General features: G+C 45.5%; 2 protein-coding genes across 6 annotated transcripts in view; both read left to right on the forward strand.

The window, feature by feature from the left end:
- LOC115386515 (microtubule-associated serine/threonine-protein kinase 1-like) overlaps nt 1-10,744 on the forward strand; it is a 46,534-nt gene extending 35,790 nt beyond the window's left edge. For 3 of the 5 annotated variants that reach the window (XM_030088854.1, XM_030088855.1, XM_030088857.1), the window contains 13 exons: nt 16-148; nt 1,397-1,562; nt 2,229-2,330; nt 3,769-3,891; nt 4,153-4,262; nt 4,354-4,514; nt 4,665-4,930; nt 5,007-5,231; nt 5,312-5,541; nt 5,762-5,884; nt 5,973-6,106; nt 6,195-6,382; nt 6,488-10,744. In XM_030088854.1, coding sequence (XP_029944714.1) covers nt 16-148; nt 1,397-1,562; nt 2,229-2,330; nt 3,769-3,891; nt 4,153-4,262; nt 4,354-4,514; nt 4,665-4,930; nt 5,007-5,231; nt 5,312-5,541; nt 5,762-5,884; nt 5,973-6,106; nt 6,195-6,382; nt 6,488-8,019 — 3,493 coding nt within the window. In that variant the 3' untranslated portion in view covers nt 8,020-10,744. The remainder of the gene's footprint in view (nt 1-15; nt 149-1,396; nt 1,563-2,228; nt 2,331-3,768; nt 3,892-4,152; nt 4,263-4,353; nt 4,515-4,664; nt 4,931-5,006; nt 5,232-5,311; nt 5,542-5,761; nt 5,885-5,972; nt 6,107-6,194; nt 6,383-6,487) is intronic. The other 2 variants (XM_030088856.1, XM_030088858.1) reach the window with 1 other exon arrangement.
- Nucleotides 10,745-10,918: 174 nt separating this feature from the next.
- LOC115387741 (cysteine protease ATG4D-like) lies at nt 10,919-17,285 on the forward strand. The gene is made up of 11 exons (XM_030090581.1): nt 10,919-11,309; nt 13,394-13,614; nt 13,682-13,765; nt 13,848-14,021; nt 14,099-14,396; nt 14,482-14,546; nt 14,630-14,757; nt 14,858-14,936; nt 15,036-15,112; nt 15,901-16,020; nt 16,168-17,285. The coding sequence occupies exons 2-11, from the start codon at nt 13,416-13,418 to the stop codon at nt 16,345-16,347; spliced, it is 1,404 nt and encodes a 467-aa protein (XP_029946441.1). The 5' UTR covers nt 10,919-11,309; nt 13,394-13,415; the 3' UTR covers nt 16,348-17,285.
- The last annotated feature ends 2,685 nt before the right edge of the window (nt 17,286-19,970 follow it).

Genomic DNA, 19,970 nt, shown 5'->3' on the forward strand with positions numbered 1-19,970 from the left:
CTTTTCTTTCCTCAGCCTCCTGATCACCTCGATGGGCCACATCAAGCTGACGGACTTCGGCCTGTCCAAGATGGGTCTGATGAGCCTGACCACTAATTTGTACGAAGGGCACATCGAAAAGGACACTCGGGAGTTTTTGGATAAACAGGTATGATACAGACAAATAAATGCAATCACATTAAATTCTAACACATTGAAAGAAACCCCAAATCTCTGTGTGTATGACTTGTTAGCGCTCCGTACGGTATCGGACCTGATACCTGATACTGTTATTGGTATCGTTCATCCGTACTTTGAACCAGACAAATGTCAGCAAATTGAAATGAGTCTCTAATTCCGCTGGTTCACCCGTGTCTGCCGAAAAAACAAAGTGTCATTTTACTCATGAATCAGTCCCGAAACTTGACATTTGATATTATTTCCACAGCTTGTTCTTGCTGTCTAGAGACTTTTCCATGATAAATTGTTCTTTTCTGAGCAGCCTTTAAAAAAAAAAAAAAAAAAAAAAACTGGCCCGGGAGAACAGAGGAGATTGACTTCTTGTTCATTTCGCCTGTGCTATTGTGTACTTCGGTTGTCATGGCAACAAAGTGGGTCACAGCAGGAGGGCCGGCGCCTGTGATCTCTGACGGGTGTAATGGTTGTCTTTGTGTGTGGAGGCTCCTAAAGAGACAAATGTCAAGACAGTCTGAAGTCGCTGCAACATAATAAAAAGTACAAAGCCTGGTTTTTAAACATTCTTCATGTGAACAAGTTATCCTGCAGATCTGTTTACTTCAGATTCAGAAGAATAACTGATTCAACCTTTGGAAGCTGCGCTGTTTGCAGGCGTGTAATTCAATTAATTTTAATCACCTCACATGCAAAAATAACTGTATTCAGCCTCTTTGTGTGCAATGTTACAGTAAGATATTTGTGATCCCGAGCAAAGTTCCAGTTTGAAATACTCTTTGATGTCTTTATTTCCATGCAAAGCTAATCCCCATCAGTGCGGCGGGCACACCCGAAGCGTAGCAAATGAGACCCGTTAACAGTTGGCAGAACAATGGGCCAGTATTTCCTCAGTTATTGTAATCATTTCCCTTTTTAGGTGAGGCTTATTTTTTCATTCCTTTCATTTTGCGCTCACACGCTTTGATTACGAGCCTCATTATTTCTCGTGTGTGCGTCGCAGGCAGACAGATTTCTGTTAGCGTTCAGCGTATGCCCACCCATCTGCACATGAAAACGCTCGCCGGAGCTTTCATCTCTCCTGATGTGATCTGCTCGACGCACGTCCCACACGTGCCTCCCTCTCAGCGTCACCTGTGTCTTTCTGAGCAATAGTACGATTTGAAATAATGAGTTTGGTTCGGTCCGAGACAGAAATACTAACAGTGGCGGAAATGTCTTCCAGGTGTGTGGCACTCCCGAGTACATCGCCCCGGAGGTGATTCTTCGTCAGGGTTATGGGAAGCCGGTGGACTGGTGGGCGATGGGGATCATCCTGTATGAGTTCCTGGTGGGCTGCGTGCCTTTCTTCGGAGACACTCCAGAGGAGCTGTTTGGACAGGTCATCACAGGTAGAGGCTCCTCACTCTCTGTGTGTGACCAGTAAAGTAAAATGTATTGAACAGCCTTGATCTTCATGGTTTTAGCAGATAGAAACTATAATTCGATTAACACTAATGCTTCCAGCAGATGCTGAATAATGTTAATCTTGCTTAAAATGTTTTATGTTGCTAGTTCATGATTGATGGGGCATAATTCCTCGTGCGAACAAGGATTTAGTGAAATCGTAACCGATATGAGGGCTTTAGCAAATATTAAAGCTAAAAGTCGACCCAGTGAGGAAGACGGAGACAGCAGCTCTACGACTGGTTTCAGATACACCAAGAGAAACATGTGATACGTTCACAAACATGTAATCTGTTACTAGTTCTAGTTAGTGGAAGGAAGATGCTCTAACCAGATGCTGGAACTGAACAAGGCATCAAAAATACAGACATTGGCTAATGTTGACTTCAGTTTATTGAGCAAGGCAGAGAGACAGCAGCTTTACAGCTCTTCAGCTTTTCAGCCTCACTTTTGGCAAATGAAATGAGTCACGAATCTGCAGAAATTTCACTAATTTTCTGATATTGTTCAGCTACCAGCAGGTTATTTAGACATTTTTCCCAGCAGTTCAATGTTGATGTGTTAAACTGGTTGAAATGTCCATAAAACACAACCCGTGCTGTTTCCTGTAGATGACATCGAGTGGCCAGAGGGAGATGAGGCTCTTCCCGTCGATGCACAGCATCTGATCTCCTCCCTCCTGCAGACCAATCCGCTGGTTCGCCTCGGCACCGGTCAGTAAACTCAAAGAGAGCTTCCTTTTTTCTCTTTTCCTTGTTTTCCCACTGTTCTCATGTCAGGTTCACAGGCAAGAACACCAGGACACAAGGACGATTCAAACAGAAGACGAACTTCAAAGACAACATAACACTGAAACGAGGAGAGCCAAAGCAAAGTCTAGAATAATTCAAGTGTCACTCAGAAGGTTTTTTCACACACCAGAAGCCTCTACCTTCAAAGAAGGATTTCAGTACAGAGGTTTTCCTTTTCGACAAAGTATGTCGCCATAGCAACTCGTGCTAAACTCATAACCTGTTCGGAAGCAGGATGAGAGCTCAGCAGGTATAACAAGCCACCTGCTGATCAATCAGCTTGATTGGAGAATGGCCTGTTCAGTTCTGGAGAATCATGTGGATCCAGGAACAGAGAGGTGGGGGGGGAACCGGGCGACACGCGTGAAGCCGTACTTCTTCCCTCATGTACTGTTCTCAATCGTGTCTTTGCTCTTTGTATTTTTTCCTGCCCTTTATTTTTGCTGCTCCGTTTCATCCTGTTTTGATGAATTAGTCCCGCAGAGTGTCTGATTCTAATGAACAGCAGACACCAAGCAGATTTAAAAACCCTGAGTTCAGGTGATAAACGCCTTTGTAGAGCAGATTAGCTGGATGTTTGGCCAAGTGAGTCCACACAACAGCGATATTTCCCATGTATGTTTATTCAGGGCCCAGAATTACAAACAAGGAAAGGTAAACAAGACGCAGGCAGAACAATGGGGGCAACAATAAAGCGCATTTCTAGGTGAAGATAATCAACTTTAGTTAGGTTTTCGGGGTTTATCACAATGACATTTAGATGTTTTAATCTTTTGAAAACCGCTTCTGATGTTTTCTTTATGCTAGTTCTTGGTCTGAGACGAACATGGCGAGATAGCAGTTTACTAAATAAAACAGGAAACACTAAGAGATGAGAGGCAGTAACAGGAAGTCAATGAACTGGAAACAGAATAAGATCTTAAAGATCGAGAAGATGTAAAATACTAAAAAAAACCAAAGAAATACGAAACCAAACGAAGGTTTGTGACACTGTCAGAAAGAGAAAAAGTCCCTCACAGCACAATGACGACCATCAGAGACAGACTGTAGCTCTGCAGTGAGGAAATAGTAAACCACACACATAAAGAAAATTGATAGATTATATTGGACGAGATTATTGGTTCATATTGTTGTAAAGAAACATGCATTTGTGGGATGAGCAGCCAAGCTGAGATTTGTGCAAACATACTCCTGACCGTGAACAGCTGACCTAGAACACAGCCTGCCGATGGGTCGGCTTCACCCAAATAAATCAGCTCCTGTCACGGCTGAAATGCCTCGGCGTGCTTCAGGGTCACATGTCCCGCCTGTCTTCTCTCATCCGGCGCCGTTACACTCATGGTTACACTCCACCCCGCAGGTGGAGCCTTTGAAGTGAAGCAGCACTCGTTCTTCGCCGAGGTGGACTGGAACAGCCTGCTGCGGCAGAAGGCAGAGTTCATCCCAGACCTGGAGTCCGAGGAAGACACCAGTTATTTTGACAGTAAGTCTGCCTCCGGGAAGACAAAGAAAGTCTGGAAAACTTTCATTCTGGACAAGCTGAGTCACTGAATCGCTGCGGCGACTGCTGAGTCACCCTCATTAAGCTGCTGATGTTAGAAGGTGAACTACTGTCGGAACAGAAAGGCTTTTATCGGGGCAAGGCTTATTTTTAGACACTCAAACGTCCGGGAGAACCTTTTAGATGACGGCTGATATGAGCAAGTGGCAGCAGCTAGACGGTTTCCTCTGTCCCCATCTCCAGCCCGCTCGGAGCGCTACCACCACGTCCACTCGTACGATGAAGACGACACCAACGACGACGAGCCCGTGGAGATCCACCGCTTCTCGTCCTGCTCCCCTCGCTTCAGTAAGGTCAGGATCTCGCCGCTCAGCTCCACGGTCCTCCGGCGGAGGTCACATGGATGAGTTAATCACGGCCCGAATGTGGTGTGGGTTTGTGAAGGTGTACAGCAGCATGGAGCATCTGTCTCAGCTGGAGCATAAAACCCACGGAGTGACTCTGCGCGAGCACAAGGTCCCGAGGGAGGACCGAGTGGCCAAGAGAGAGAGCCTGGGAAGCGTCACCCTCAGAGACAAGAGCTGGAGAGCCGGCTCGCCCGAGATGTGAGTGCAGAGATCCGGACGACAAAGCAGCCAACACCAGTTTAAAATGTCAACAGATTTAAATAAACACTGCTCAAGTGGCTCAGGAGATGAGCAGAAAGATGTTTTTACTTTTAATTTTGGAAAACTTACAGTACGTCTGGTTCACTGTCTCAGGAAGCGCCTGTCCTGCTCGGAGTCGTCCTTCACCGAGAGCGACTCCAGTCCACCGTCCGGAGCCCGGCGACGCTTCTCCGCCCTCATGGATACATACCGCCTGGCGTCCCCCCTGGAGGTGGACTCAGAGCTGAGTCCCCTGAGCAGGCAGCCTCCGATCAAGGTCCGGGGGACGTCACTGGAGGGAGCCACGGGCCCCATGTCCTCACAGGCGGATCTGAGGACCCTCCTGAAAGACAGTAACGGCTTTGCAGCAGGAGGTCAGTGTAGATCGATCAGCTTCTGTCACTGAACAGATTTATTTGTGTCTCTGAACACGTTTTCTTGGTGTTACAGACAAACTCCTGAGACCCGCCGATGCTTCGTTGCCTCTGCCGGGCAGCGCCGCCATTCTGGGGCTCCCAGACCCACAGGGGCCCCGCGGGGCCACCACAGACCTGGTGCTGCGAAGAGTCCGACACCAGCAGCTCTCGGCCGAGGGCGAGAAACGAAGCTCCCGGCCTGGAGGCAAAGTGATCAAATCCGCCTCCGCCACAGCTCTGTCTGTCATCATCCCTGCAGGTACGCTCTCTCAGCTTCAGCAGAAGCAGGTGGCGAATTATGAACGATGTGTTTTCACTCCTCCGCTCTCTCTCCCCCAGTGGAGCAGCACGCCGCCTCCCCTCTGGTGAGCCCCATGTCCCCCCGCTCCCTCTCGTCCAACGCCTCCTCCCGGGACTCCTCCCCCAGCCGGGACTACTCCCCCATGGTCAACGTCCTGCACTCCCCCATCACCATCCACCGCTCGGGGAAGAAGTACGGCTTCACCCTCAGGGCGATCCGGGTCTACATGGGCGACAGCGACGTGTACAGCGTGCACCACATGGTGTGGGTGAGTGAGCAGAGCCAACACTCATCATCCCATTCCAGTGAAGTCCAGTATCCATGTACCAAGGGTGTAACTAATTAGGAACTGAACTGGCACAACGTTGTTTTTCGAACTGATGTGGGAAGTTGATGGTGGAACGCCATTTACATCATATTACATAGTATTTTTCGTCCATGGAGACAAAACATGAGTTGCAGTAAAGTTTCTGTGCTAACCATCACAGCATGTGGAGGATGGCGGACCGGCCCAGGAAGCCGGACTGAGCGCTGGCGACCTCATCACTCACGTGAACGGGGAGTCGGTCCACGGCCTGGTCCACACGGAGGTGGTGGAGCTCATCTTGAAGGTGAGAACGATTCAGCTGGATGTTACTGAGAGTTTTGAGTTTAAGTTAATCTTAGAAATATCACACATTCCCTTCATATTGTCCTCAGAGTGGAAACAAGGTGACAGTGACCACGACTCCCTTTGAGAACACCTCCATTAAAGTGGGACCTGCTCGCAAGTCCAGCTATAAGTCCAAGATGGCCCGGCGCACCAAGAGGGCAGGAACCAAGGAGGGCCAAGAGTGAGACATGTCAAAGATAGATAATCCATTTCTCCAGCTTCCAGACGCCTTTAATCCCCTCACTCCATCCTTTCTTTCCCTCTCTCAGTAAGAAGCGCAGCTCCCTGTTCAGGAAAATCACCAAGCAGTCCAACCTGCTGCACACCAGCCGCAGCCTCTCCTCTCTGAACCGCTCGCTGTCTTCAGGCGACAGCCTCCCCGGCTCGCCCACCCACAGCCTGTCGGCCCGCTCGCCCACGCAGAGCTACCGCTCCACCCTCGAATCGCCGTACCTGGGTTAGTGCTTTTTACTTTCTCAAACATGTAAATTAGATTTAACAAGCGTGAGCCTCATTGTTTTTGCTGAGATATTCAGGATTTTGCGTCGCCTCCTCTTCTCAGGCACGTCCTCACAGAGCAGCTCCCCGGCGTCCAGCACCCCCAACTCCCCCGCGGCGTCCCACCACATGCGGCCCAGCTCGCTGCACGGCCTGTCGCCCAAGCTGCACCGGCAGTACCGCTCGGCGCGCTGCAAGTCCGCCGGCAATATCCCCCTGTCCCCGCTGGCCCACACCCCGTCCCCGACCACCTCGTCGCCGCCGCCGCTCAGCGGCCACACGGTGGGCAGCTCCAACACCACGCAGATGTTCCCCGCCAAGCTGCACTCGTCGCCCCCCGTCGCCCGGCCCCGCCCCAAGAGCGCCGAGCCGCCCCGGTCCCCGCTGCTGCAGCGGGTGCAGTCGGCGGAGAAGCTCGGAGCCCCGATCTTGCCCTCTTCGTCCTCCTCCTCTTCCTCACCCTCCCCTCTGACCGGAGGCGTGTCGCTGCGCAAGCACAGCCTGGAGGTGACGCACGGCGACTACCGGAGGGAGTCCTTCCACTGTGAGCACAGCCTGCAGAGCCTGCTGGAGATGGAAGGAGAGAACGGCCCGGCGCCTCCGTCTCCTTCGTCCTCCTCCTCTCCATCGCCCCCGATGGGAGGAGAGATCGGGGGACTGAAGCCCGCCAGGAAGCTGGGAAGACAGGAGTCGCCGCTCAGCCGTGACACAATCGCAACGCCAAAGGAGAAAGAGACCCAAACTTCAGCCCCCGAACTCGCCAGGGCTCCAGCCGAGGGCGCAGCTGAGAAGAGACCGTCTGCAGCCGGTGCTGTGGACACGAGCAAAACCTCTGCCGAGGCCGGGAAGAGCCGCGGGACGGCGGCAGCAGCTGACGTCAAGTCGGGTACCTCATCCACAGAGACTAAATCCAGTCCTGGAAGCAAACCCGCAGCCACCTCCGCTTCAGAGGCGACGGTTTCCAAGAGTAAGCCCAACGAGAAAATCTCAACTCAAGGCGCCGCAAAACAGGAGGCTGCAAGCAAAGCTAAGGAGAAGAGCGAGGAGAAAGGGAGAAGCTCTGCTGGGGTGGAGAAGGGTTCCCTGCAGAAAGCGTCGTCTGCAGAGCTCAACAAGCAACGGAGAGGCGCCGACACAGCAGACAAGGCCGCTGACGCTCCCAGAGCCAAAGGCCCCGCCCCCTCGGCCCCGACGCAGGCTCCAGCCCACAGCGTGAGCCGACACAAAGACGAGAGGCCGGCCGGCAGCTACCGAGGAGCCAGGGACGACAGGGCACGTCTGGAGGTCCTGGAGGAGAACCCCACGTCGCCGTCCTCGCCCTGCTCCAGCAAGTCTCGGCCCATGTCGCCCGGCGACAAGGCCAGCTTCGTCACGCAGCTCACCAGCGTGGCCAAAACCGTGCTGGCGCCCATGAAGGGCAGCTCGCAGGAGGGCGGCAAGGTGAAGGACGGCTCCCGGTCGGGGGAGGAGAGGCGGGGGAATGCCGCGGGGAGAGCGGAGGCCTCCGCAGGAGCCGTCCGCCGGGGGGCTCAGGGGCCGGCGGGCGCCATCCACTCAGACCGAGGAAGCGGCCGCAGCTCCAAACATCACTCGTGATGTGAGGCGGCTGCGAGAAAGAGCAGAACTCTCCCATGTAATGCCTTCTTCTGTAGCATCACACCAACATGTGACATATCATGACTTTCAACAAAGGGAAGACAGAAATGCTTGAAGTAAAACACTAAAAGGACATTAAAAAAAAAAAAACACCAAATAGACAAAGCAGACGTGAACTAAGATGCATCAGCTCCTGTTGGATCCTGTGGTGTCATAACGTAGACCTGTGTGTGTATCTGTGCCCATCACGTCGTGTTGTATATAGTGGAAACCAATGCATACGTCTCAATGCATGCGTGACACTGTACATGGAAAATGAGAGAATATTTAAAGAGAACAAAAAAAAAAAAAAACATATATACAGCAGACCTTAAAGGTAGCAAACACTGTGAACAACCTTTCAGCAAACTGTGTGCGAGCAGGTGGGAATTCTGTCGGTGACGGGCATTACTCACGTTTCAGATCAGCCCCTGTGCCCCTTCGTTTACAAATTCCCGAGTTTCAGAAAAGGTTAGGACGTTGTGTAAAATGTACATGTTTTAAGTGCCGTGTTGTACAAACACAACATATCAAAGAATTGAAAACTGAAGCGAGTTATGGCAGATTTGTCATCAATACAGTACAGTGAAGCCAAACACTGCTCACCAAAGTACTGAAGTAGGAACCTTCAGAGGTAGAATCAGACTGTCCCGGGTCTGATTCTGTTTCCAGAAAGTGTCTTATTAGAGTTTCCTACAAGATGTGCTAAACTGACTCTGATCATCTCAGAGCAGACAAAGCCTCGGGGGTCCACTGCGACCTCCGGCACCCCCTCTGTAATTCCGCTCCCCCCAATGGGATTCTGCCCCCCCACTATATCTGCCTTTGATATGTTGTCTTTGGACATGTATTAATTGAATTTTGGGTTTCGAAGATTTACACATCATTGGATTCTGTTCCATATGCATGTTTTACACAAAATCCCAGCCTTTCTAGTTCTGTAATTGTAGTTTGAAACCTCATTCTCTCCATCTTCTGTAAAGGTTTCTGTATCTTCTGAAAAGGTTTCTGGCACAGCCATAGTTTTCATGAGTTGCACACTGTAGGACTCGGCAAACTATACCGGGAAACAGGACCACCAATAAAGGTACAGTATGTATCGGTAGAGAAAACATTATTAGAATGTTGGGAGAACATGCACCGTAGTTGACAAGGCATCTGTGGTTCGATCAGTCTTGTAATACCACTTTGTACCACAAGAGGGTGTTATGAGCCGCGCTACCTCTCTCGCTACTTTCAGTTTGAAAAACAGAAGTAGCAGGAAATCCTAAAAATCAACTTGTGCGGAACACTACTGACTGGCGAAAACTACTGAAACTCTAAGGAATGGTGGTTGATTGCTGCCACCCTGTGCACAAAAGTGGCATTACTTCGATCTGACATGCTGTACCACATCCGAAACGATTGCACATGATGGAACTGGAGGATTGATCCGCTGGTTTTGCTTCAGATCTGATTTAAGGGCTGATCTTCGGTGGGACTGAGAGAAGGTGAACTTGCACAGGGACACTATGCAATGTGTTAATGATGCCACTTTATTTTGGTGTTCCCAATCACTCGCGTTTACATTGTGCTCGTGACAAGAAGAAAGGAAAGAAAGGGAAAGGGTTGCAATAAGCAAACACTTTTTTTTTTTTTCCTTGAAGCCACCTCTGCTGATCATAGTGACATGTGCAACTCTAAATGTTAGGATGTTCTTGTTGGTGTGTTCAGAAGACAAAAGGTACAAAAAGCAAAGTAGCACTTAGAGAAGAGTACACCCTTTTACTCGCTCTCTATTTATGCAGAACGTGCAGTCTATCGTAGTGTTACATGTGAGGAAAAGTAGTTTTATTCGAAGATAATGTGAATGGATTTTTTTTTCTCTCTTTTTTCATTTTTGTACTCTAATGTGTAACAATATGCAATCCGGCAGTGCCCAGTTCATCGTAACTAAGCACTGATCTCTGTAAAAATGGTGGCCAGCTGTTCTCACAAAACAACCCTGGAGTAGATCTGTGGAGCGCATTTCATTCAGTAGTGAGCTCTTCTTTGTTCCTGTTGTTGTTGGTGTTGTTGTTTTTGGTGTGTAGTGTGGGATGATAGTTGCTGGCAGGCAGAGCTGTCTTAGGCTGCCATCCTGTGGACGACTTCAGGTAACTCCTGAAGTCCTGAGGTACAGAGAAAGGATTCAAGTGCATTTTAGGAGAAGTCAATCTTCCGCCTGATCTTTCCAGTCTTCACAAAAAAAATACTTATTACATTTATTTGACTGTGACCACATTCAGTCGAACCCTCATTTTATATGTTGTCATATTGTGACTTTAAACAGTGTTTTTATTTTTGTGCGTCAAGTAAGAAAATTGCACTTTATGTTGTGTCAGATATGTTTACTTTAATGTTATTTATTACTTTCTTTGTATTTGCTCTATTTATTGAACTTTTTCATTCTGCTTTACTACTGATGTTTTTTGAAGTTTCTAAATTTTACACCTGGACCAAGAAATCTACCAAATGTGTGTGGCTAACCCTGATCTGTGCAGTTTTGACTTCCATAAAGTTGTACTATTGCTGTCGAGCCCATCCTTGTCCACATGTTTGACTTTTGTTTGTTTTTTACAACAGCTCGTGATGTGCATCTCTGACTGTTGTCCATTTGTTGCAATGTATTTACTAGCCACTGTTGTGAGGAACCAATGCAAAAAAAAAGCCTATAGAACAGAAATGTAATAAAATACACAAAGTTCAAACTTTTGTCTTCGATTTTTGATTAGAAAAAAACACAAAGCATTCGTTCGGGTATTCGGGGCTCGTTGTGATTGGCTGTCTGGAAGCCAATCAAAGGAGCGTGGACACGTGACTGGTATAAACAGGAAGTGAGTCTGAGGTAGGACGCAGCAGGAGACGAACTGAGCCGAACCGACACCAGAAAAACACGAAATGAGACGAACTGAGCCGAAAGGACATCAGAAAACACAAAGTTAGACGAACCGACTACAGAATAAACAAAGTGAGACGAACTGAGCCGAACCAACGCCATTAAAGCAAGAAGCGAGTCGAATATACGCCAGAGAAAACACGACGTGATACGAACTGAGCCGAACTTCGCTGGCTAAAAACGAAGTGAGCCGAACCGACACCGGAAAACACGAAGTGACACGAACTGAGCCGAACCGACTCCCGAAGTCGACGAAGAGACCCGAACACGACTCGGACGTTTACTCGGGAAGTCTCTTGAATGAAGGACGCGACATGAGGAATGTGCAATGAAGGTAAAAACAACAACAAAATATACTACTTGGTTTCAGTTTGGCTCTGTAAACTGCGTCAAGCAGCTTGTTAAAGAACTGTGTTTCGAAATGGTTGAGATGCGGTTTGCTGCCGAGGGCTGGGTCTCACGGTATTTACATGTGTCAAAAAACTTTGAATAAACTGAGTTAGACAAACGAGCCAGAACACGTGTCCTTCTGTAGCATTGAAGCGCACAGATTTGTAATACAGTAAATAAACTATAAAGTATGCAGAGATTAATAACTGGAAAGTAGAAAATCCTCGACTTCAAAGTGCATCTGAAAAGTTTCAAACTGGGTTAATACAGGGAAAGTGGAAATTTTTAAAATGTACTTTAGGATGGAACAAACCAAGTCACAAGTAAAACATTTTATTCCACATTGATTTTGGATGCAATCCAGATTTCTAAGTGAAATTGATTCTGAGATTCTTTTAAATCTGAATTTTTTTTTATGAGATTATGATCAGATTTCAAGGAGAAAAAAGTTATAGAGGAATTTCTGGATTTAAATCAGAACTATCATTCATGCATAGTTAATTTAATTTATCTGCAAATTATAAAATTTTCACAATCACTCAAGTTGCAGACTTTGGAGAAAGATGGTTAAAGTTATTTAAATTGCAGGTTTTTCATTCATTTAACATTTTACCATTAACAACATAAATACAATCAGATTTTTTTCAACATGACTCTTTTTCTTCAGTCATTAAGACTGTCATTACTACCATTTTTTTCAATATGCTGTTTATATATTAATGTGAAATATTTGTAGCAAACTGCTATTTAAAAAAGTAACTGTTGGTATTTGATTTTTCAGACCTTTTTACTGTCACAAAATTACCGTTATTTAATAAATACTGCTTTTTCTCAGATTTTTTTCCTGATCATTAATTTTTTGTGCATTTGAATTTGCTTCTGTAATGCCACTCTTTAGGTTACTGAGTGTAATTCTGGACATAATTTTGCGATTATGTTCATAATTCTAATTTTTAAGACAGCTCTTTTTCAATGGCCTTAATGGACTTCTGTATATTAAATATCAATGTGTGGATAAAATTATCCAATACATTACACCCTGAATATACTTTTTTTTTTTAAATAGAAACCTTGTGAAAACAAGCTGTGTGTATGTAAATGGAAAAAAATTATAATATAGATATTCATAGAGCATAATAATAAGGTTGTAAATCACAATCCCTTATTGTAATACCTGGAATTATCAGCGTGTTTCTTTAACTATTTGTTCAAACAGCTGTTAAAAAAAAGGTATGTCAATAACCTTTACAAAACATCATATAAAGTTCACGTGATTACGATTGGATCACCCGGCTCACGTCACCACACGATTACGCATCTCTGTAACTCACCTTCAGTGGTTCAAAGTCACGGGTAGAGACATCCTTTTGAGGAGAAGCAAGACGTTCTGGTATGATTTGTAACTGTGGCAACTGTTTGCTTTTGAAATCTCACAAATCTTAGTTAGAAAGGTGATTTGAACTGGTTGAACTGGTTGAACCTTAAGATTACCCGATTACACCCAATTTACATACAAGGAAGATTTCTTGAATTAAGTGGCAGAATACACCCGTATTTATATTCTTAACATGTAACTGCTTCATTTTGTTTTGATGAGGAATAAAATATCAACATATCTTGTTTCTGATAAAAATGTTTTTATCAATGTCCTGCTGTGATGAACAGAATAATGATCTTGCAGAAAGAAATGCAGCTTAACCACTGTCACCCTGTCTGTGTCCGTTTGAACTGTAATTAGTCGGTTTTTGATTGGCTAGTGCAAACAATGTAAAGAGATATTTTGGACAAAGCAGGCGAAACGTGTGTAACAGCAGACCCTCAACTTTTCTTTTGTTGCTAAAAAAAAGACATTTCTGAGATTCCAGGAGTCACAGGGTGCAGTCACATGTTTTCTGTCCTCACTGACTCTCTCAGACAATTACTGACTGTGCTGTGGTTAGCATTAGCCACGAGCGGGTTTTGTTTGTTGCCGTCATGTTTGCGATGACCCACAGTTTGCGTTGCCTTGTGCTCACTGTCCACATGGAGGCTGCTGTGGCGACAAGGAGCGATGAATCCCAGCACCTCCTCCTCCCCCCCTCGCCGTGAGGGCCGGCCCGCCGACGATGGCCTGGAGGACGACTGGCTCTTCCTCTCCTCGGAGTCGGCCGGGCTCCCGGGCCCCGGGGCCGGCAGGGACGAACAGGGGGCGGAGGACCGAGGCAAACTCAAGTCCAGGCTGGTGTCGGCGTGGAACAGCGTCAAATACGGTCAGTTTGAGCTTCCATGCCTTCCTTCTGGGTTGTGATGCTCATCGGCTTCTCTGCCGTCCTCCAGTGTGGTCCTGGAAGCAGAAATCCAAATTCAGCAGCAGCTCGCCTGTCATCATGCTGGGGAAGCCCTACGAGCTCGGAGACGAAGGTGGGACATCATGGCCGTCTGAAACGAACTGCTGGGTGTAAAGAAAGAGGAAGAGCTTCACGTGGAGCTGTGTGTGTTTCAGGGGAGAGGGAGCGATTCCGCCGCTGCTTCTCATCCCTCCTGTGGTTGACGTACAGGCGGGGTTTCCCTCCGCTGGCCGGCGTCTCTCTGACCACGGACAGCGGCTGGGGTTGTGTTCTGCGTACGGGCCAGATGCTGCTGGCTCAGGGCCTGCTGATGCACCTCCTGCCACCAGGTGATGACCATCACCTGAGATTTGGTGGAAGCTTTGCGGCCGCGTTTCACGGTGATCTTCCGTCTTGGTCCCCTCAGACTGGACCTGGTCCGCGAGCCACCGCGCGGTCAAAGACGACATGGACCTGCTTCGCCACATAGGAAGTGTCGAGAACGGATGGAATTCAAGCCGACATGCGAACGAGAGGGGTCGAAAGCTGAGCCTGGGCTCGGTGCTGGACAGACCCATGGAGGCGACCCACAGGAGAGTGGTGTCCTGGTTTGCGGACCACGTCACGGCGCCCTACGGGATCCATCAGCTGGTAGAGTTGGGGAAGAGCTCGGGGAAGAAAGCCGGAGACTGGTACGGTCCGTCTATTGTGGCACATATCCTCAGGTGAGCGACGAACCGATGTCGTACCGGTCCACTTATCTCAATCTTATTTGTTCAAGCTTCAAAGATCAATTTGATTCTGCTTCAGGAAAGCCGTGTCGGCTTCAGCCAATGTTCCCAACCTAGCTGTGTACGTCGCACAAGACTGCACAAGTGAGTATCTTATCAGAGTGTTTATTTTGTTCTACACATAGAAATATAGATGAAGTTCTTCTCTTTATTTTTTTTGCCTTCAGTCTACTTGCAGGATGTGAGAAAGCTGTGTGAACAGCCTCAACCTCAGCCGTGGAAAGCCATCATCATCCTGGTTCCTGTGCGACTCGGCGGCCAAGAGCTCAATCCCTCATACATCACCTGTGTTAAAGTATTGAAGCGTCCCATTCAGCAGTCAGCAGTGTGGTTTTCTTATGGATAAATGTCTTTAAACTAGCCTCTTGTGATGTTCCCGTACTTTTCCTCTACAGGAACTCTTGTCGTTGCGATGGTGCATTGGAATCGTCGGCGGCAAGCCGAAGCACTCCTTGTTTTTCGTTGGCTTCCAGGGTGTGTGTCCATGTTCGTATCATGATTATTTCACTGAATGGTTTCAGATCGGTGTTTTCATTTCGTTCCTTCTATTGCTCTTTTAAATATAAAATAAAGATGACCACCTCCTGTACTTGGATCCTCACTACTGTCAGCCCACCGTGGATGTCGCAAAGCAGAACTTTCCCTTAGAGGTATTGTATTGTTTCCATTATGTGATGTCTGTTTTCGGCCATTGGTTCCCAGATATGTTTTCCTAATTCAGTGAAATGACCTCTTGAACTACTTCTGAATGCCTCCATGCTCGTTCCCAGCCAGGAGAAACTTTTCCTTTTCAGCCCTAATCGCTCTATTTGTGGGAGATAATTTTAGTTCAGACGTCTGGCTCGGTAGATTTTCTTCCCTCTGTTATTAACAGGAACCGTGGTTACTGATTATACAGTGATTATTTGAGCATGTGAGCCAGTGAGGCCATCAGTTATAAAATCTCAAGTCAACAGTGGGCAGGAAAAGTACCGTGACGGTTTTTATTTAGAAATCTGGAAAAAGACTGAACTTATTTTGACTTAATGTGAAGAGTCAACTCGACTGCCTAGTCTTAGTTTAGCAGAGCAAAGGCCACAAATTTAGCAGAGCAGATGCTGCAAATTTAGGAAAGCAACGGCTGCAAGTTGAGCCGAGTCGATGCAGCGGGTTCAGCAGGGCAGACGCACTAAAGCTGCATGAGTCTGTGTAGGAAAGCTGCATTCTTTACTTCAAACCTTTTCAAGATGATTCTGTGTGCATGAAACAACGGAAAAGAAAACTTTAAATTGACTCCATCTGCAGGAGGTTGTAAAATGTATTACGAGAGTAGCAAATCGTTGTATCCGGTTTTAACATTTTATGTCGCTGCAGCCTTTATGGAAATGTAGCCATAAGACATGTTCTGTCCCTCTGTGTATTTTCTCTAAACTCACATCTCTTTGTCCGTCATTTTCAGTCGTTCCACTGTAAATACCCCCGGAAAATGCCTTTCTCTCGCATGGACCCCAGCTGCACCATTGGATTTTATGCAAAAGGACAACAGGAGTTTGAATCACTGCACACGGCTGTGAAAGAGGTTTGTGTCTGACTCATTTGGGCTTGTATTCACTGAGAATGCACCCTGCTTTAAATGCTGATGAATAGCCTTAGCTTCATGTTGTCACGTTTCTGTGGGTAAGTTTTTCTTGCTAACTCGTGTTTTGTTCGGTGTCCACCTTCCCAGGCTCTCTCCACGTCTGCAGCGACATACCCCATGTTTATATTTGCAGAGGGAGAAAGACGGGTGGAGCAGGAGGGGTGGGGAAGCACAGCACCCACTGACAACCTCGCCTACATCCAGAGGAAGGCTGAGCTGAGGAGGGTCGACACCAGCGACAGCATGGACGAGTTTGTGGTGTTGTGAACGCTGGAGCATCAGGTCTACCCTGAAAGGGAATGGATTATATTTCCGGCATGGACGTTCACTGTGCAGCAACTACTGAGCTGAACTGAAGCAAAACCCTCCGTTCCCCCAGCAAGTTTTCTTCACGGACTCCTTTAAGGTGCTGTAAGTCAACCAGCACACATTTACTGTTCAGTCTACAAACACAAAGCTGCTTCTTCTTCTCCTGATAGACAACGCACTACAGTGACTCACTGCACCACTGTGTGGTGGACAGTGGAATTACAAGAGCTGTTTGTCGATTTGCTGGCTGCCTGCTGTAAATATTCATACAGCACAATCAATAATCGTCCCTGATGTGTTAAGAAAGATTTCTTCACATTCTTTATCATATTTTAGAGATTTACGATTTTGTAAGATGTATTTTACCTTTTTTTTTTTAAAGGTTTAAAGGAGACACTGTCATAAATTAGTGATCAAGCTCTTTTAAGCATATTATTTTCTGTATTTATTTTTTTAGAAGGAGAGATGTTCAAATCAATTTTACAGAGTTTGATAGAATCTGAGTTTATTTCACATTCTAATCAAGAAGAAAGCACTTATTCTGAAGGAAAACCTCTGACAAGCATTTTGAAATGCACAACCTTCATGTTGCTCAGTGTCGTATCAAAGGATAAGCTGCACTTTTCAAGCATTTTTTAATTAAAAGATTGATTTCTAACTTCTAATCACTCGCACTATGAAAAGTTGTGAAGGCGGTAGTCCTGCCTGCATGAGGAACTGACAATAATTATGAGAGATATTTTAGAGTGTTGAGCTATGGTATTGTTAGTATTTCTTTAAATATAAATAAACACTTTTTTGATGAAAGAAATGGTTATTTATAAATGTTTCGGTTGTTTTGAAAGGGGCTATGTGAAAATTATCAGGGCTGGAAAAGAATAAAATCACTGAACTGCTGAAAACACTGAAGTTTTTCTCTTCCTTATCCCTTCTTTAGTACATCAGTGGTCAAAACTCTTTATTATTAATAATTTAAAAAAAAAAGTAAGTAAGTGTTGTTCACAGTTGTTCACAGTTTCCACCAATATGGAGTCGGAACATTTTCAAAGAGAAATCATTCCCTCAGTGGAAGGCCCACTACAAATCCTGGAACCCATCAAATAAAATAACTTTAACAAGGTTATTTTTCCCTTTAAAATGCAAGATTCACAGCTTGTCACTGCAAAGAACTCTATAAATCACTTCGGTAAGTGTCTGTTTTGTCAATCATTTCTTTATGCTCTTTCTTCGAATAGACAGTCGTGGTACACTGAAGCCGATCCCAGCTAACGGCAGATAAACCCGGACAGGTCGAAGTCCATCCCAGAGAGACACAGTCAGTCTATAGTCCTTCAAAAGTCGCTGCATGCTCAAACCCTCCAGTGTTTCAGAATTACAACAATTCTGCAAAGATGAGAGGCCAAAATTCCTTCACAGCGCCGTAAAAGACTCATTACAAACCATTGCAAACATTTGATTTCAGTTGTTGCTGCTAAAGGAAGACAATCCAGTTATTAGGTTTAAGGGCCAGACACTCTTTCACACAGCGCCATGTAGGTTTGGATTTTTTTCCCCTCCCTTAATAATAAAAACCTTCACCTAAAAACTGCATTTTCTGTTTAATTGCGCTGTCTTTGTCTTGTGTTTAATTTTGTTTGATGATCTGAAACATTTAAATGTGACAAACGTGCAAAAAAAGAAGAAATCGGGAAGGGGGCAAGCACTTTTTCACTCCACTCACACAACGGTGGGCAACTTAGACACACAAAATTCATGTGGAATGCATGTTTTTGGACTGTGGGAGGAAACCTAAATATCCGGATGAGACTACTGCATGAAGCTTTGATCCGACAGATCAGATCCGAGAGGTCACGGCGGTGTGATCGTATTTAAGCTGTACCCTACACCAGGGGGAGCTCTGATGCTGGTGGAAAACAGTAAAAACGAAAGTCGAGTTCAAGAGTCTGCTGGACTTCTTAGAAAATGACCAATCATTGGTTGGGTGCTCAGGTGTAGAGAAACCTTGTTGCAGAGTTCATGATGATATTTGGAGTTACAAACATAATAGGTGGTGGTGAATGAAAGGTGGATTTAGAGGAACTGACTTGCATCCAGCTCAATACTCCTACTAAATACATACTACTAAGTAATATGAGTCATGAGGATTGCATCTACAGTGTAACACATCAAGGTGATGGAGTGAAAGACTTGTGTGCTTTCTTTTCTTTTACTTTGTATTATTGTTTCATAATAATAAACATGAACGTGAGGTTGAGTACAGGTGAACCAGATCAGAGGCCAATGCTGCGACTGTAATACTGGAGTAATATGAACCTTCTGGTCTTCATCAAGACATGTGCTGCTGAGTAGGAAGCAGGGCAAGGCCCTTCCTAAGAACAGTTCATGATTTTTAAAAGCTTGTCAAAAAGATCCATAAAAGAACTTAAAAAATAAACTGTTGGGGTTGGATCTAGAGGACATTATCCAGGGCAAAACTGTCAACTGTTTGATCAGGTTAAAAAAAAATATTAATGCAGGGACCTCATTAAAGCACTTTACTGACAAGCTGCATACCCACCTGTTTATTTTATTTTGTTTTATTTTATATTAAAATGATTGCCATTTATTGAACAATATCAAACATGTGTATATTTTCAAACCAAATGTACACTTTTGCACCAAGTATATTATATCTAGATGCATATTCCTCTATATACACCAAGGTAGATCTGCATCATGTGTGTAGGCTTCCTACAAGTAACCTGGTTTCCTCAAACAGGTTTCCTGCAGGCCTCCTGCTCTCAGCTGAGATTGAATCCTGCACAGGATGAAGAAGATGAATGGGTATTACATCCAAAGTAAAGCTCTGACAAGTGCACTTTTTCTTTTAGTTCCAGGACTTCAAATCAATATCTTCACTCTTTCGCTTTCAGTTTTCCAGAAAAAAAAGTTTGAAGTTAATAAAGCACATACCTTGGAACATATAATTTCCCCCAGGGAAATTATTCTATTCTATTCTATTCTATTCTATTCTATTCATTCAAATGTTCAAATTATTTTTGTTTTTGTTGGTTTCAGTTTTTTTTTGTTTTGTTTTGTTTTGTTTTTTGTCTGTTGTTCTGTTGCTCTGCTTTTGGCTTTGGTTTGACTGGTAATATGTGTACTGGATGGTAGTGGATGTTTTGAGTGATCTATGAAAATCATATCATGTAATGGATGTACAACTTTCTGAACTCCGAATAGAATATTTGTCACTGCTGTAGCACCTAATGGGGATCCTGAAACAATAAACAACAAACAATAAAATTCACAATGTATTTATTTACACCTAAATATGCTTCACTTACAACAAGGGAATAGACCGCACTACTGATTGGCTGATATAAATTTCCGTCAAGATTTCAACCAATCAGAGGCAAGAGCTTGGTTGTTGAGCCCGCCTTTTCCTCATGTATGCGTGTCCGGGGGGATGGGATCGAATTAACAAATATATCCACAATATGTGTTTAAGAAAGCTAAATTAAACAAACACGTTACATAAATAAGTGAAATAACCACAAATGCTGATTGGTTTTACAGGAAAAACAAGCTTAAAGTCGCTT

The sequence above is a fragment of the Salarias fasciatus genome, chromosome 4, assembly GCF_902148845.1.
Source record: "Salarias fasciatus chromosome 4, fSalaFa1.1, whole genome shotgun sequence".
In the NCBI taxonomy this organism is placed as follows: Eukaryota; Metazoa; Chordata; class Actinopteri; order Blenniiformes; family Blenniidae; genus Salarias; species Salarias fasciatus.